General features: G+C 48.4%; 1 protein-coding gene across 19 annotated transcripts in view; it reads left to right on the top strand.

Annotated features, from left to right (window-relative positions):
* The window catches only part of NFASC (neurofascin), a 67,269-nt gene that overhangs the window by 8,765 nt on the left and 43,020 nt on the right, over nt 1–15,484 (top strand). For 9 of the 19 annotated variants that reach the window (XM_079327064.1, XM_079327058.1, XM_079327068.1 and 6 more), the window contains exons 2-8: nt 6,921–7,109; nt 7,662–7,679; nt 8,544–8,649; nt 8,884–9,080; nt 10,002–10,124; nt 11,147–11,317; nt 13,894–13,944. In XM_079327064.1, the coding sequence (XP_079183190.1) occupies nt 7,016–7,109; nt 7,662–7,679; nt 8,544–8,649; nt 8,884–9,080; nt 10,002–10,124; nt 11,147–11,317; nt 13,894–13,944 (760 nt within the window). In that variant the 5' untranslated portion in view covers nt 6,921–7,015. The remainder of the gene's footprint in view (nt 1–6,920; nt 7,110–7,661; nt 7,680–8,543; nt 8,650–8,883; nt 9,081–10,001; nt 10,125–11,146; nt 11,318–13,893; nt 13,945–15,484) is intronic. The other 10 variants (XM_079327065.1, XM_079327062.1, XM_079327060.1 and 7 more) reach the window with 2 other exon arrangements.

Below are 15,484 nucleotides of genomic sequence, written 5' to 3'. Positions count from 1 at the left end.
CGCCCAATCCCAGAAAATCCAGGATCAGCCAAGCTGGAATTATCCTGGCGGCTCCCCAGGGTTTAATGAGGCTCAAAGTGGAAAGGGAAGGAGTTTGTGGTGGGGGAGGGAGGATTTGGGGGGTCCTGGAGATGGAGGGAGCTGGGATGGGATTAAGGAAAACACCAAAACATTTGGAGCAACTCCTGGAAGCTCCAAGTTCTCAGAATCGCTGCTAAAGAGGGAATTTTGGTGGTGGAGATAAGAACATTCCCCTTGGCATGATGGTAATTCCATGTTGGGATGGGGGAGCTGGAAAACAGGGAATGTTGCTGGGTTTGCTCCCAAATCTCAGGGTTTGGATACACCTGAGCTGGGAAAAAAGAGGGAAAAAGGTGGGAATCCTTGGAGGGCATCTCAGGAAGCAGGAAAATGGGAATTCTTCTCCAAAAAGTGTCCCTGGGTTCAGAGCCAGCACCAGGGCACCTCCTCCTCCCAGCCTTCCCTACTCCCAACTGTTTAATCAGGAAAATGGCAATTGCATATTAATGAGATGCTAATGAAGCCGCGGATGGGATTGGGTAATTCCTCATTTAAAGCTACAAAGCGTGGCTTTGTTTTTAAGCCGGGTTTATCGCTGCTGGGCCTGCCTGATTAGTGCTCTGCCAGGAAATTCCCACTTTTAATCTCTGGGAAGTCTCTTTCCAAGTTCCTGTACCTCCCTCCAGGGAAATCCCAGTCACCTCTATTCCAATAATTATCCCAACAAAGATTCCTCTCCCCACTCCCTCCTTCCCCCATCTGTTCCTGAATTTCTGCTGGAGATGGGATACGCAGCCAATTAAAAACTGGATTTTTAATTTTATTTTTGGTTAAATTCCCTCTTTTCCCTGCCTGGGGTTGGTTCTTTCCCAGCCAGAAAATCCCAGGATGAGCAACCAAGTGCCGGAGATTGGAAAATGTTGATCCCTGTGACCCCCCCATCCTTGATTCCTCTGGAATTTTCTTGCTGTGAAACTCCTGTTTCTTGCTGGAATATCGGTGGGATACTCAGAAATCCCTGGCTGGGAATTCTCAGTGGTGGGGATGTCTCTGCTCAGCTTTTCCACAGGATTGGGAACAAAAGGAAGCTGCATCTGGGAACAAAACGCCGTCCCCCCCTCGCTGGGGACACGGGGACAGGCCCAGGCTGGCACTCGGGCACGGGGAGGGCACAGAGTGGGCAGTGCTGGTGCCACTGCTCCATTGTTCCCGAGGGAAAAGCAGGAAAAGGGAGAAAGAAGGGAAGGATGGAGAAAGTTGGAATTATGGATCAGGGCTGTGAAGCCTTGGTGTTTTTCTGGGATGGAGGGGGTGGGATAGCCCAGCTGTCTGTGGGGAGGACAGGAGAGGGAAAAGGAGGATTTTGGGGATGTGGGGAGCTCAGGGTGTCCTTCTTGGGATGTAGAAAATCTTGGGAACCAAGCAATCTCCTGCTCAGATGCTCAGACCCCAGAGGCTCTGGAAAAGCTGAACCAGAGGAGCAGGAAAAAGGAGAAGGGTTGGGATCACCAAGTATCCCTCCAGGAAGATTTTCCTCCTAATTAAGCTCAACAACAACAAAAAAAGGAATCTTATTCCTTTTTATTAATAAATCAGGAGTGTTTTCCCATTGGGAACTCCAAGGAATGGCCTTTTCCTGCCTGCTCCAGGCAGGAGCAGCTTCCAGAGGTTCAGCTCAGAGTTTTCTCTCATTCCTCATGAATAATTTCCCGGATTCCTCCCCTTTCCTGCATGGACTGGCGTTGCCATGGTCACCAGCAAGGGATGTGATCCCGAGGGATGAGGGAGAGCAGCAGGAAAAGGGTTGGGAAAATGGGACAATCCCAAAAAAGGGGTCTGGCATCCTGCAGGGATGCTTCAGATTGTCCCACTCAGGTTTTTGTGGGATTCCCTGACATCCCAAAGGGGTTTTGTGTGTTGATCTTGCAGGATTCATCCCTCCCCCATGGAAATTCCGCTTTTTCCGTGCTCTGAACACTCGTTCCATCTTGAGCTCAGAAAAAGGGAGAGAAATCCTTCCTAAAGTCACATGAGGGGGATTCCCAATTTTCCACATCACCTCAGCCAAGGTGGGACACCCTCCACATTCCCACATTATCCTGGGAAAGGCAGGGAAAATCTTGGATTTATTTTATTTTTGGGACAGTTTGTTCCTGGATCCTGAGCTGTGCCAGAGGTGGGATCCTTCCTCCTCTCCTGAATTTTTTACAAAAATACTTCTCAGTTTTTTACTGAAGTTGGATTCCAGCTCCAATTCTAATGTGCAGAATTCCAGGAATTTGCTGATCCAACCCTCATTCCCAATCTCTGCTCTTTCTTTCCCTCAGCTCCAGGGTTTTAATGGATTTTCACGCTTTTTCTATTGAATATTCCCAGCAGGAAACTTTGGTGCATCAGAGATGAGGTGGGAGGAGTTAAATATTGAAATTTCCCTTTCCCTTGTTTTTTTCCTCGACTTTAAACTCCATGATTTTCCTGTGGATTTTTCCTCCTGCTTCCAGTGGTGTCAGAAAGGGGAGATTTGTGTTTCCAAGGATTTGCAGTACACGGATTCCACCTTTTCCAGGGATTTTGGAAAAGTTTTGGTGGATAAAAACCCTCACTTCATTCATCCCTGGCTCAATCCATCCTCCCCATCCTTCAACCTTTTCCAAGAAAACCCTGAATTCCAACCCAGCCTTTTAATTCCTCAAAAATCCCTTTTGTTTTTATGGAATTTTTAACCACAGCATCCCTGGGCTCCCTCCTGAGCTGGACTTGTGCCAACTTCATTATCCTGGAGCCAAAAGCTTCTCCCAATTAATTTATTCCCGTTTCAGAGGCAGCTCTGGTGGCAGATGGAGAGGTGGTGACACCAGGATTTGATGATTGAGTGACAAAGGGTGACAATTCCATGGAGAGTGACAGGAAAAGTTGTGAGAAATGCCAGGGAATGGTGAGAAAAAGAAGGGAACGGTGGGAAATAGCAGAGAAGGGTGTTGCCCTCCTCATTCCAGGCTCGAAGGAATGAAAAAATTTGGGATTTCGTCACATTCCTGTGGAACATGTCCTTGAGGGCTGTCACAATTTCTGGGAAAATAAGCAGAATGGGATCACCTGCCAGGAATGATGGGACACACCTGGAGCGTCCGCTTTGGGTGATCAGCTGTTTTTTTGGGAATGATTTTTCCATGGAAGCGTCCAAGGCCAGGCCGGTTCCCACTGGGATCAATCAATTCCCACTGGGATCAGTTGATTCCCACTGGGATAAATTGATTCCTGTTGGGATCAATCGGTTCCCATTGGGATCAGTTGGTTCCCACTGGGATCAGTCAGTTCCCATTGTGATTGGTTGATTCCCACTGGGATCAATCAGTTCCCACTGGGATCAGTCAGTTCCCACTGGGATCAGTCAGTTCCCACTGGGATCAGTCAGTTCCCGTTGGGATCAGTCAGTTCCCACTGGGATCAGTCGATTCCCACTGGGATCAATCAGTTCCCGCTGGGATCAGTCAGTTCCCACTGGGATCAGTCGATTCCCACTGGGATCAGTCAGTTCCCACTGGGATCAGTCGATTCCCACTGGGATCAATCAGTTCCCACTGGGATCAGTCAGTTCTCACTGGGATCGGTCAGTTCCCACTGGGATCAGTCAATTCCTACTGGGATCAGTCAGTTCCCACTGGGATCAGTTGGTTCCCACTGGGATCAATCAGTTCCCACTGGGATCAGTCAGTTCTCACTGGGATCAGTCAGTTCCCACTGGGATCAGTCAGTTCTCACTGGGATTGTCCGTGCCTGATTCCCTTGCCAGGAAGGAGAGCCGGGTCTGGGGTCCAAGGATGGGATCAGAATCTGCAGTTCCTTTGTCCAAGGGTTCCTCTCACAGAGGAGAGGAATTCCAAGTGTCCCAAGTTCCCAGGCTGGATTTTCCCATGGGAATGACATCCCTGGCATGGACAAGCTGTGGGTTGTGTCCAGCAGGGAAGGGAATTCCAGCCAAACCCTCTCCCAGCCCCGTGTGATTGGAGAAATGAGTTTTCCTCTCTCTGAGCGTTGCATCCATAATTTTATTCACAAAACATGGAATATCCTGAGTGGGAAGAGACTCTTGAGGATCCCCAAAATCCCACAGCTCATCCAAACATTCCCATCCTTGGTGAGGCTCAGGCTGCTCCAAGCCTGGCTCCAGAATCTCCTCTGGGGAGATTCTCCTCTGCCCAGCAGCAGGAGTGGAGGTGGGAGCTGGGAATCTTTTCCAGAGGCTCCAGATCCATCCCAGGGCTGTTTTTCCACCTGATTAATGTTCAGCTGATCCCAGGGACAGATGCCACCGGGGAGGGGTGGCCTGGGGACACTCTGGGGACAGGCACTGTCCTTGTCCCCCTGTGCCCCCAGCTCCGTAGGTTTTCTGGGAGCAGCGTGGGATGGATGGCCCTGGAAAGGAGGTGACAGTGGCACAGTGTCACCTGTCCTGGGCTGCCAGGGGGGTGGGGTGGGATTTGCTGGGATGGGATTTGCTGGGATGGGATTTGCTGCTCCATCAGGAAAAGGGCAAGAGGACCCGAGTGTCCCTGAGTCACCACCCCACAGATTCTTTGGGATTTTTTGTTAAGATTCTTGGGAAAATGGTGCTGGAGTAGCCCCAGTGCCCCCCAGTATCTGGTGAGGGGACAGGGAGGGTCCTGAGTGGCACCAAACTTTCCCTTTCCCACCTGGATTTTTCCTTTTCAATCCTTTTTTTTCCCCCTCACTTCCTTTCCTTGTTCCTCCTAAGCCAATCTCACCCTAATTAAGCCATTTTGTGGTTTTTTCCAGTTAAAAATCCCAATTTTCAGAGGGCTATCCCTCCCTTTGGGAATGAGGCTGGAAATTTTTTCCTGCATTTGTATCAGCGTCAGATCCTTTCTATGCAGGAGAAAAAAGCTGTGAAAATGAAAATGCTGATTTTTTTTTTTTTTTGGGAAAAGCTTCTCCCCTGTCATGTCCCCATCTCAGAATGTCCCTGACCCCCGTGGCAGCTGCAGTGTCTGTGCAGGGAGAATTCCCCGTTCCCGGCAGGAGCAGCAGGACAATGCTGGGCTGTGTTCTCCAGGAGCCACCTACACGCCCAGGAATTGTTCCCAGGGATTGTTCCCAGGGATTGTTCCCTCTGCCCACATCTGCTCTGGACAAAGGAGCCCTGGAGGAGCCTGGAGGAGCCTGGAGGAGCCTGGCATTTCCCAGGGGATGAATTCCCTGGGTGGTTTTTTCTGCTCCCGGCCAGCGCTGCTCCGTGCAATCCCATGGATGATCCTGGATCATCATTCCCACATGATCCAGCCCATGGGTTCAGGCCAGGGATTCTGTGCTATTTTTACAGCTCAGACATTGTCTGGAATTTCAGTTCTTCCTGATATTCCTGGATTTTTGCAGCCTCATTGCAGTAAATTATCCCTACAGAGATTTATTTGTAGGACGAGGTCGCCCTCGGATTCCTGGAAGTGTCCAGCTCCAGGATTGTGCAGCCTGGGATTTGCCAATTTGATTTTTTTTTTTTTTTTTTTTTTTGCTGTGAGGTAGGATTAGCAGGAAGTCAAAACAGGCTTGATCTTAAATGGTACAAAGACAAACTTGTTTACTAGAAACTATTTGTGCAGCCCCATTGCAGTGGGGCCTACAGGGATTTCCTGGAAATGTCCAATTCCAGGATTGAGCAATCTGGGATAGCAGAGTGATTTTGGTTTGCCAATTTTAATTTTTTTTTTTTTCGTTTTGTTTTTGCTGTGAGATAGGATAAGCAGGAAGGCAAAACAGGCTTAACTTTAAATGGTACAAAGAAAAACATTATTACTAGAAACCATAAGAAAAAACAATAAAACTCAGAATAAAACTTTTAAAACACTCCTCCTCCCCCCACACACTTTTTTTTTTTTTTTTTTTTTTTTTTTTAATTTTACACTGACAATATACAGAAAGCAATTTAGTTTAATATTTTAAAAATAGTCTTTTAGGATTTTGTTTGGGAGTGGAGTCTTATAAAAATTATAAAAAATCTTTAAAAACCACCATAGGAGAAGGTGTCCCTGCCCTTGAGATGAGCTTTAAATTCCCTTCCCAACCCAAACCATTCCAGGATTTTGTGCTTTGCCATCAGAGCTTGGGCTCAGCCCTTTTATATTCCTGTATTTACAAATATCCCCCTCGAATCTGTGCCAGGAACTTCTTCTTTCCCTCTCAGCCATTCCCCACCTCCAAATCCAAGAAAAACAAAAAAAATCCTCACTTTTTCTAACTATTCCTATTTTTCCTGCCTCCCTCCTCTAAAATATCCCAGTTTGAAATGAATTTAAATATTTTCAGTGTCCTTTTGGAATCTGCATTTGTTACTGGGGGGGGATAAAAAGTGTCTGGGTGGAAAATGGGATCCTGGGAGCTTGGGTGGGATCTGGCAGCAGCGAGGGGAACATCTGGATCCTGGCTGGGAATGGGATTGTTTGGAGAGCGCTTGCAAAATATCCCATTCCCAGAATTTTGGTTGATCAATGCCAGGATTTTTGGGACAACAGAGGTGGGTCCAGACTCTCCGAGCTCATCCTGAGGGATCGGATATTCCTCAATAATTTTTATGCATAAAATACAATTAATAGTAATTTTTAAACAGCAAATCCACCTTTTTATTTGATCCCACAGGCTCCATTTGGATCCCACTGATCCGAGTAATTTTCTTTTTGTCCAGAGCCCAAACAATTCCATAAATTCTTCCATCAGGACAATCCTGGGGTCAGGAGGGCTTTCCTCAGTGTTCCCCAAATCCTGGGCACCATTCCCAACCCCATTCCCACCACTTTTTTGGGTGGAAACGCTGCATTCCCAAAATTTCCAAAGGGAAAGCACCGGGATTGGCTCAGTGATGTGATTTGGGGGTTGTTCTTTTCCAGCTGAGGATCTCTCTGCACGTGCCACCCCAGGGGGCACCCCAAAGTCACCCCAAGGGACATCCCAAAATCCTGAGGCCACCCAGGGAAGCTCCAAGATGATCCCAAGGAGAGCCAGGATCTCCTGCTCCGGAATTGCCTTCGCCCTCTGCCTCCAGCACCTCGTCAGCGCCATCGAGGTCCCCCTGGACTGTAAGTTTGGGATTTATCCCCTCCAGTTCCTTTCCAAAAATTCCTCATTGGGATAGGGAGGAGGTGGGATGAAGTGGGAACATCCCAGGACGATTTTCTCCTCTACAGTTGAGTTTTTCTCCTGCACATTTGAGATTTCTCCTCCTCAGCTGGATTTTCTTCTCCACACTTGGGATTTCTTTCCAAGCTTGGGATTTCTCCTTCAGAATTGTGTCTTCTTCTCCACATTTGAGTTTTCTTCTCCACATTTGAGTTTTCTTCCCACATTTGAGTTTTCTTCTCCACATTTGAGTTTTCTTCTCCACATTTGAGTTTTCTTCTCCACATATGAATTTTCTTCTCCACATTTGAGTTTTTTTCTCCACATTTGAGTTTTCTTCTCCACATTTGGGATTTCTTCTCCACATTTCAAAGGAAAAGGAGTTTTGTGTAGGGTTTCCAAGGCCTGCATAAACTCCCTGCATTTGTTTTCTGGCTGAGCTGGAAACGGGGCTCCTCCTGAATTAACCTCCTGTCTTTTTCCCCTCTATGCTTTCCCTTTGGGAATAACAGCAAATATCCAGAGTGAATGTGAGTATTCCCTTCCCTCTGGGTGGTGGCCTTGTCCTTGTCCCCAAAACTGCATGAGGGGACACTGAGCAGGGGCTGGTGGTGCCTGTGGTGGCACAAAGAGGCCGTGGCTCCTTTTGAGCCACTTTTCCTGCACATCCAGGTTGGGAAAGGCATGGAAAGGCTGGAGCATGTTGGGAAGAGCTCCCAGCTCTCCACGCTATCCCCAGAGCAGGACCCAGGCTGTGTTTGCTGTGGAAAAGTTGTTCCTGCAGGGTTTGGGTTTGGAAAAGGGTGGAAATCAACTCCTGGTGCCTGTGCCAGGCTCAGCCCCACACACTGAAGAGCTGGGAGCATCCCTAGATCTCAGGGGATGAGGAAACAGCTTGGATCTTCATCCCAGGAGATGGGATCTGCAGTTTGGAGATCAGAGTCCAGTCCTATTTTGGCCACGGGGTTCCTGTGTCCCTTTTTCCATCCCTGCCCTCCTAAATTCCAGATTTGAGCTCCTTTGGGGCTGTTCTGAGGGGCTGAAGCCTCTTCCTTGCACCAGGAATGTCTCAGAATCCATGGCTCAGCCCTTCTGCATATCCAGGATGAATTCCCATTGGATTCACCCTGTGGGAACAGGAGGCTGGGACAGGAACTGGGACATTCCCTAATGAGACCAAGAGACAGAAAAGGGAATTGAGTTTTTCAGTGCCTAAAGAGAGTCGGGATGCTCTGAGAGGTGATGAATTTAGGGAATTCACAGGAATTTCCTCAGAATTCATCCTCCAAATCACACACCCATCCAGGGGAAGGAGTGAGATCCCAGCAGGAATTGCTGTGGGATGGCACAGAGGGATGTCCCCTGGCTGCTCACGGATTTCCCTTTCCTTGCAGTGCCGCAGCCCCCCACGATCACCAAGCAATCCATCAAGGATTACATCGTGGATCCCAGGGATAACATCTTCATCGAATGCGAAGCCAAAGGCAATCCCATTCCCACGTGAGTGCATTCCCAGCCCTCATCTTGATGGTCCCTTGGCACTCTGGAGCTCCAGCTGTTCCACCATCCCATCCCATCCCATTCCATCCCATCCCATCCCATCCCATCCCATCCCATCCCATCCCATCCCATCCCATCCCATCCCATCCCATCCCACCCCATGGATCCCATCCCACCCCATGGGTCCCATCCCCAGAGAAATGGTTCCAAACACATCTTTCCTTGCCATTCCAGCTTTTCCTGGACACGGAATGGGAAGTTCTTCAACGTGGCCAAGGATCCCAAGGTGTCCATGAGGAGGAGATCGGGGACTTTGGTCATCGACTTCCACAGCGGGGGCCGGCCCGATGACTATGAGGGCGAGTACCAGTGCTTTGCCAGGAACGACTTTGGGACGGCCCTTTCCAGCAAAATCCACCTCCAGGTTTCCAGTGAGTGATTCCTGGGAAGCAGAGCAGCGCTGTGGGAGGTTTGGGGGGAAACATCCAGCACTCAAACGGCTCCAGGGGTGTCCAAGTGTGTCCAGGATAAAGGGAAGGAGTGGGGTTGTAGCTGGAGCTAATGGGAATTTCTTGGGATGGATTTGAGGGCATGGAATTGAGGATATGAATTTAAGGGTATGGATTTCAGGGATGGATTTGATGGATGAATTTGGGGGTATATATTTCAGGGTATGAACTTGAGGACATGGATTTAAGGAGATATAATTGAGGATATGAGTTTAAGGGTGTGGATTTCAGGGATGGATTTGAGGCATGAATTTAGGGAATGAATTTAAGGGTATGGATTTGAGGGGTGACTTTGATGGGATGGATTTGAGGGCATGGAATTGAAGATACGAATTTAAGGGTGTGGATTCCAGGGATAGATTTGATTGATGAATTTAAGGGTGTGGATTTCTGGGATGGATTTGAATATGAACATGGAATTGAGGGGATGGAATTGAGGGGATGGAATTGAGGGGATGGAATTGAGGGGATGGGATTGAGGATATGAATTTAAGGGTGTGGATTTTGGGAATGGATTTGAGGGATGAATTCCGGGATATGGATTTGAGGGGTGAGTTTGAGGGGATGGATTTGAGGGCACAGAATTGAGGATGTGAAATTGATGATATGAATTTAAGGATAGAGGTTTCAGGGTATGGAACTGAGGATGTGTAATTGAGGATATGAATTTAAGGGTGTGGATTCCAGGGATGGATTTGGGGGATGGATTTCAGGCCATGATTTCCAGTGAGTTTTTGCACACACCCAGATGAATTTCACACTGAAACCAGGCCGGATCCAGTGGGATTCCCTCCGCAGGATTCCTTCCCTCCTTTCCTCACTTTCCTTTGCTCCCTGTGGCAGAATCTCCGCTGTGGCCCAAGGAGAAGGTGGATGTGATCGAGGTGGATGAGGGGGCCCCGCTGACCCTGCAGTGCAATCCCCCACCCGGCCTCCCCGAACCTGTCATCTTCTGGATGAGCAGCTGTGAGTCAAAGCACCTTTCCCACTGGGAATTCTGGGAATGGCAGAATTCCATTGCCTTTGGGGTTTAAAATAACCATGGGTGGGATTCTTGATGATAGTTTGGGGTTGGTTCTATCAGATTGGGGCTGTTTCTCTTGGTTTATGGTTGGGCCTAATAGTTTAGGGTTGGTCCTGCTAGTTTAGGGTCATTTCTATTAGTTTAGGGCATTTTCTGCTACTTTAGGGTTGGTCCTGATAATTTAGAGTAGTTTCTGCTAGTTTAGATTTATGGCTGCTAGCTTAGGGTCATTATTGGAAGTTTTGGGTAATTATTGCTGATTTAGGGCACTTTCTGCTAGTTTAGGACAGTTCTTAGTAGTTTAGGGACATTACTGGCAATTTAGGGGTTTTTTCTGCTAACTTAGGACACTTTCTGCTCTTTTAGAGTCATAACTACTAATTTAGGGTGCTTCCTACTATTTTAGTGTCATAACCACTAATTCAGGGCACTTTATGCTAGTTTAGGATCATTTCTGTTAGTTTAGGGTCATACCCGCTAATTTAGGGCATTTTATGCTAGTTTAGGGTCGTTTCTGTTAGTTTAGGTTCATAGCTGCTAATTTAGGGCATTTTATGCTAGTTTAGGGTAGTTTCTGTTAGTTTAGGTTCATAGCTGCTAATTTAGGGCATTTTCTGCTAGTTTAGGGTCGTTTCTGTTAGTTTAGGTTCATAGCTGCTAATTCACGGCACTTTATGCTAGTTTACGGTCGTTTCTGTGAGTTTAGGTTCAAGGCTGCTAATTTAGGGCACTTTCTGCTAATTTAGGGTCGTTTCTGTTAGTTTAGGTTCAAGGCTGCTAATTTAGGGCACATTCTGCTAATTTAGGATCGTTTCTGTTAGTTTAGGTTCATAGCCGCTAATTCACGGCACTTTATGCTGATTTTAGGGTCGTTTCTGTTAGTTTAGGACCCTTCCACTCCACCCCTACTCCCCACTCCATTCCCCTCCTCCACGGATCCTAAATTCCCGCTGTTTTCCCTCAGCCATGGAGCCGATCCCGCAGGACAAGCGCGTGTCCCAGGGACACAACGGGGACCTTTATTTCTCCAACGTGCTGGCGCAGGACGCGCTGACGGACTACAGCTGCAACGCCCGCTTCCACTTCACCCACACCATCCAGCAGAAGAACCCCTACACCCTCAAGGTCAAAACCAGTAAGTGGCTCACTGGGTGACCAGTTTGGGCTCCATCCCAAAGGGTTTTCTGGCCAGGAATCCGACAAAGGAAGAGTGGCTCCCGTAGTTTTGTTTGGTTTTGGTTTGGTTTGGTTTGGTTTGGTTTGGATGGAGAGTGATGGTTTTGGGGTGGCATGGGGGTTGTAGCTTCCTGATTTTAGGGTTCTGGAGGTGGTTTGGTGTAGGAATTGCCAATTCTGTGTGTTTGGAATAAAATTGGGAGTGTTTCGCAGGTGAGGTATTCCCTCCATCTCCAGGGAAACCCAGGAATTGCCAATTCTGTGTGTTTGGGATAAACTGGAGAGGATTTCTGTATCCTCAGGGAAATTCATCTCCAGGGAAGTGTAAGATATCCAGAGGTAATTTGGTACAGAAATCAGCAATTCCATGTCTTTGGGAAAAAACTGGGAGTGTTTCCATATTCCCATCACATTCTTGGAGATGCAAAATGTCCAGGGATCATTCCATGCTCTGGGAAGGTGGAACTGGCTGTGGTTTGCTCCAAGGGGATTGGATGTGGGAAAACAAGTGTGGAAGGTGGCTGTGGATATTCCTGGGCCTCCTTTGCTCTGAGAGGTGCCTCCAGAGGAGGGTGGGAGCCTCTGGAATCCGGTGGGAGCCTCTGGAATCTGGTGGGACACTCAGGATGGGCATTCCCAAGCATCAATGAAGGGACACCAGGGGCTCTCTCCAGAGCCTTTCCATTGGCTCCAGGTTCTTCCAGGGAAGGTTTTCCTCCAGGAATGAGAATTCCTGAAGGAAAAGGAATTCCTGGTGGACTGGGGTGACTCTGGAAGATGGAATGGCACCAGTTTGAGCGACCCAAGGACCCTGAGCTGTCACACAGGTGGCAAAATCCTCAATGGACACCAACCATCACTAGGCAGGAGCTTCCACCCATTCCCAGAACTCTCAGGAAGATCCAGCAGGGAGGTGCTGGCTGTTTTTTGGGAAGCACCAGGTGCTCCTGAATGCTGGTGGGAGGAATTTAATTTGATTTCCTGGCAGCTTGTATGAACAGGGATGTGATGAAAGGGACCTGGGAGTTTTCCACCTCGGTGTAGCAGCTCCTCCTCAGTGCAAACCTGGAGTAGGGAATCAAGGATTCAAATAATTCTAGTGGAATTCCAGTGTTGGGAATGTGGGCAGCTCGTTCATTCTGGATATTATTTGTGAATTCTGAATATTTGTCTGTTTGCAGAGCTGGGCAAAGAAAATCCCAGTGTTTATTTTTGGGAAAAATCCCAGCAAACAAAGATCTGTGGGGTTTGGAGCTTCCAAAGGCTCCATCCCGATGTATTTATGCAGCTCTGGAAGTAACCTGGATGAAATCCTGGTGGATTTTCATGGATTTGAGCTCCTCTTATCCTGCTCCCCTCAGGTGTCCCCACATCCCTCACTCCCAGACCTTGGAAAATCAAATCCTTCTCTTCCAGTTTTCCTTGGGAAACAACTGCTGTAGGATCAGAGGCAAATTCCACCAGAGGAACCTCCCAGATTCCTTAAAAATTTTGGAACTGAGGCTTTAATTTCTCCCACAAAAAAATTCTTTACCCATAAAGTGTTGGAAGGGGGAGATTTCCCCCTCCATGTTGCTTCACTTTTAGGCTTTTCCCAAAGATTCCAAAGAGAAAAGCATTACAAGGAATTATTTGCTCTACAATTCCCACACTTTTAGCTCTTCCCACCCTTTGGAGAGGGAAATCAGCTCCTTTTCCTGCTGTTCCTGGCTGTGTTTGTCCTGGAAGGTGCCGTGCTCCGAGTGCTTTTGGATCCTTTCCCTGCTCCTGCCTGTCCCATCCTGGCTGATTTTGGGAATTCTGCGTGTCCCGATCCTGGATGTTTTTTGGGATGTCTCCATGTCCTCTGCCCCGTCCTATCTTTGATGTTTTTTAGGAATTCCCTGTGTCCCCCATCCTGGATGTTTTTTGGGAATTCCCCATGTCCCCATCCTGACTGCTTTTTGGGATGTTCCCATGTCCCCGTCCTGTCCTATCCTTGGTGGCTTTTGGGAATTCTCTGTGTCCCCCATCCTGGATATTTTTTGGGAATTCTCATGTCCCCCACCCTGTCCTATTCTTGATGTTTTTTTGGGAATTCCCCATGTCCCCTGTCCTCACTGGTTTTTGAGACGTCCTTGTGTCCCCATCCTGGCTGTTTTTTGGGATGTCCCCATTCTCCTGCCCCATCCTATCCTTGATGTTTTTTGGCAATTCCCTGTGTCCTCATCCTGACTTTTTTTTGGCAATTCCCTGTATCCCGTATCCCTGCTGTTTTCTGGGATGTCCCTATGTCCCCATCCTGGCTGTTTTTTGGGATGTCCCCATGTCCCCATCCTGGCTGTTTTTTGGAATGTCCCTGTGTCCCCATCCTGGCTGTTTTTTGGGATGTCCCTGTGTCCCCATCCTGGCTGTTTTCTGGGATCTCCCTGTGTCCCCATCCTGGCTGTTTTTTGGGATGTCCCCATCCTGGCTGTTTTTTTGGAATTTTCATGTCCCCTTCCCACGCTGTCCCCGCCTCCCCAGCGCTGCTCACGGTGTTTTGTTTAATTGCAGAGAAGTCCCATAACGAAACGTCTTTAGGAAATTCCCCCGCCATGTACCGCGGTGAGTCACGCTGGCTTTGGGAGTCCCGGCTTAACCCAGTCCTGCCTAACCCCACTGACCCCATCCCCTGCCTGTGTCCCCTTTGCTGTCACTGTGTCCCCATCATGGCCTCAGTTTTACCAGAATTTATCGACACAAATCCACCCAAGCGACCACAAAACCCCTTTCTGCTGAGCGGGGTTTAAGTGAGTTAAGCCCAGCTTGGGAGATTTGGGGTTTATAGGATCTGCCCTGTGTGGCTGAGCTGAGTTTGGTCCCTCCTTGTCCTGTCTCCAGCAAAGCTCAGGATTTAAACATCAGATCCTCATCCTTCTTTTCTGTGTCTCCAGAAGAAGCATTTCCAGAGGGATCATTCCTGGTATTTCTGGCTGAACTCAGGCAGGGATAAAATGATAAAAGAAAAAGAGGAATATTTGGAATTCAGGAATACTTTCCTGAATCTGGGTGATTTCTGTGCAGAGAGGTTGGACATGCTGGATTCTTCCACAGCCTCCTGCCCTTTGTCAGGACAGGAAATTCCCTCCAGATTCTGCTCCTGCTGGGAGAATCCCATCCCAAAATCCTAAATCTGGGCAGAGAATTCCCCTGGGTTCTACCCCTTCTGGGACAAGCCCATCCCAAAATCCTAAAAGATGCTTCAGGCACAAAAAAACCCAGGATGGCTGCCCTGGGAAAGGGTTGGAATTGTCAGGGATGTGTTGGGATAACAAGGTCAGCAGTGAGGGATTTTAGGGAGCGGGAGACGGGGCTGGTTTGGGAGCACAGGGAAACCTGGGAACATCTCCAAAAAACCACCACGGATTCCAACTGCTCCCAGATCTGGAGCTATCCCAGACAGGATTCACTTCCTGCCCTTCCTGCTGCTTTTGGGGCTGGGGTTGTGTGGGGCCAGCTCTTTGGAAAAATGGATGAAAAAAGGGATTGTCAGCAAAATCAACTTCGGTGGGAACAGCATCCACCAGGTGGATGAGAGGGGACAAGAGATGGGACAGGAACAAAGGGAATTCCAGTGGAGAGTTTTCCTGGACTTCCACATTTCCCATGGCATATATTTTTTGGGGGAAAAGGGATCATAAGAGTCACTCCATCAGGAAAATGGGATTTTATCCACACAATCCCATTCTATTTCATGGGTGCACAGGAGAAACTTCCTGCTGTTTGTGTTGCAACATTCCCTGGGAAACTTCCTGGCTCCAGAGGATCCAGATCCCCCTCTCCCACCCCTGTGCAGACCTGCACTACAACCCAGATCTTAATTAACTCAATAATTAATGAGCTGGGGATAAAAATTCTGATCCTCTCTCCCTTTCCTGGTTACTCCCTGGAATGAACAGGCTAGGAATGCTGAAGGCTTTGGGATTTTGGAGAGGGATGTGAATCCCAAGGATTTGAGGTGTTGGGGGGATTTGGGGCTCTTGGCTGTTCTTCCTTGGGGTGTTGATCCCCATGATCCTGGCTCGGCTCCAGAGGCAGCTGGAAACGGGCTCTGGAAGGCTGTGAGTGCCATTCCCAGGACATTCCTGAGCTTGGGAATGTGGGA

The sequence above is a fragment of the Erithacus rubecula genome (genome assembly GCF_903797595.1).
Source record: "Erithacus rubecula genome assembly, chromosome: 26".
Lineage (NCBI taxonomy): Eukaryota > Metazoa > Chordata > Aves > Passeriformes > Muscicapidae > Erithacus > Erithacus rubecula.
This window is presented reverse-complemented; position numbering and strand designations above follow the sequence as displayed.